The following is a 1,950-nucleotide window of genomic DNA, read 5'->3' on the forward strand; positions in this document are numbered from 1 at the left end:
AAGGCGAGAGCTTCGGAGAGGCATTGATATCTTTCGTTTTCGCTTTAATTCTTAGCGCAGTTTACTTCTGGTTGATATTCTAGCATTGGCGGAAGTAATGAATTCGTCTATAGACGGTTTAGTTTAAGCTGACTCGGGCACTGTCGGCTGTAGCTACAATCGTGTAGCTACAAACAGGGACGTGGTGTTCCATTCGGTATGTAGGGATGTAGGGCACCGAACCAAGTCTTCATTTTTGGGCCAGAACGTACGGTTTTCGAGATATTCCAAAAATTACCTTACTTCAAATACCTTTGAGTGGCATGAGTGCTCTGTCGAGAAGTTCACGAGCTCAAGAACTCTAGAGAGAAAGTGAGCTACCCCCCTTTTTAACAAATAAGGAGTTTGTAGTGTCTGCATGGGCTATGGGGCTCTTGAAAAATGAGAATAACTAAATGTCTTTTTTATAACAGTTTGTTTTATTGCAAATTTAACAGGACAGGCCACTGTCCTTTTTCAGCATTTCATTGTTTCACCATAAAACTAAAGCTGTTTTGTACTGTCATCCATAAAAAGCAGCTTTAATACTTGAGAAGACACATAAAACTTTACAACTTGAATAACATAGAGTCAAAATACAGGGTGTTGTACCCCTGTAATTATTTACAACAAGTGCATCTAGATTCTTTCCTCTGCTCTTGCCTTCATTCTTGAAATAAAAGCTTGACCCTTATTTTTTCTGAAGTTTTCATATGGGTCATTTAAATTTACTCCAACTCCCTTGTACATATCATTTCTGTCACGAATCTGAAATGACACAAAATTCCATTAGTGGTAAGGTAGAAAAAATCTTTTTAAACAGTTAGACAAAAATTAAATAAAAATAATAAACAAGTCTCTAGCACATCTCCTTCTAGTGGAACAGACAGACAGACACACAGACAGACACACACGAGGTCGTTTGCATAAGCCCGCTGGATAGCTTTTTCAAAGCAGAAGGGCGGGCTAAAAAGAGGTAAGTTAAATGACACTGTATCAAATATGTTTGATGTACTTTATAAGGAAGAGACCTTATTCATTACTTGTGCTGGTATGGTGTAAGCAGTATGATTCAGCTCACTTTGCAATTTCTTAATATAACTTGCACTATTTTTTTTTTCTTATTTTAGTCCTAAAGTGACCAAATACATATATGAGCATTCCCACAGTTACAAACGGTTACAAAGCATGCCACCATTCAGATATGACAGTAAAAGAGCAGACTACTAGTTTGATCATGTAAATGGTTATGTGTATTACAGTTTTTTAAGCTAACTAGCACCATACCAAGCATAAAAATTGTTATTTCATCTTCACGTAGAGAAGTAAAGTGAGGATGAAGGTCGAAAAACAATATGAACTTACCTCGCCTCCTGATATAGGCTGTTCTATACCCTGTTCTTTTGCACCAAGACCAGCACCACCCCAACCCATCTTCTTGAGCATTTGATGTCCTTTGTTTGATTCATCCAATCGCTCAGTTGCAGTCTTCGCATATGTTGAACCACTATAGAAACACAAATGTTTCTTATTAGATTAGATAACTCTAACAGTAACATGATAACTCAATGTTATAGAACTAAAAATCTGAATAAAATATATAAAGTTAAATGACACATACAGAAATGAAGGAGGAGTGGGGCTTCTCTCTCGTTCTAAGCTGTGTTTTGGAGGACTCCTTGATCTTGACCGTGAGCTAGACCGAGACCGTGACCGTGAGCAAGATCTTGATTGTGATCTTGATCTCGATCTTGAGCGCCTAAATGATGCTTTTGTTTGTCTTCGCATTGCTGAAATAGGAGATCGTCTACCATTGCTAGCACCACTACTTAATTCATTTGTACTGCTTCGAATGGGACTTCTTGAAGGAGATCTTGACCTCCCCTTCTCTTTTGATTTTTCTTTTGTTTTATCATTTTCAGGAGATACACT

At 37.7% G+C, this 1,950-nt stretch overlaps 2 protein-coding genes across 3 annotated transcripts in view; one reads left to right on the top strand and one right to left on the bottom strand.

The window, feature by feature from the left end:
• Positions 1 to 1,950, top strand: part of LOC113204092 (polypyrimidine tract-binding protein 1) — an 80,243-nt gene that overhangs the window by 69,411 nt on the left and 8,882 nt on the right. The window lies entirely within an intron of this gene.
• The window catches only part of LOC113204105 (calcium homeostasis endoplasmic reticulum protein), a 19,356-nt gene continuing 17,841 nt past the window's right edge, over positions 436 to 1,950 (bottom strand). Inside the window, exons 13-15 of the mRNA XM_026419124.2 lie at positions 1,640 to 1,948; positions 1,384 to 1,525; positions 436 to 786 (exon numbers count right to left, since the gene is read on the bottom strand). Coding sequence (XP_026274909.1) covers positions 658 to 786; positions 1,384 to 1,525; positions 1,640 to 1,948 — 580 coding nt within the window. The 3' untranslated portion in view covers positions 436 to 657. The remainder of the gene's footprint in view (positions 787 to 1,383; positions 1,526 to 1,639; positions 1,949 to 1,950) is intronic.

This window comes from Frankliniella occidentalis, unplaced genomic scaffold, assembly GCF_000697945.3.
Source record: "Frankliniella occidentalis isolate FOCC.00 unplaced genomic scaffold, Focc_3.1 Scaffold156, whole genome shotgun sequence".
NCBI lineage: Eukaryota > Metazoa > Arthropoda > Insecta > Thysanoptera > Thripidae > Frankliniella > Frankliniella occidentalis.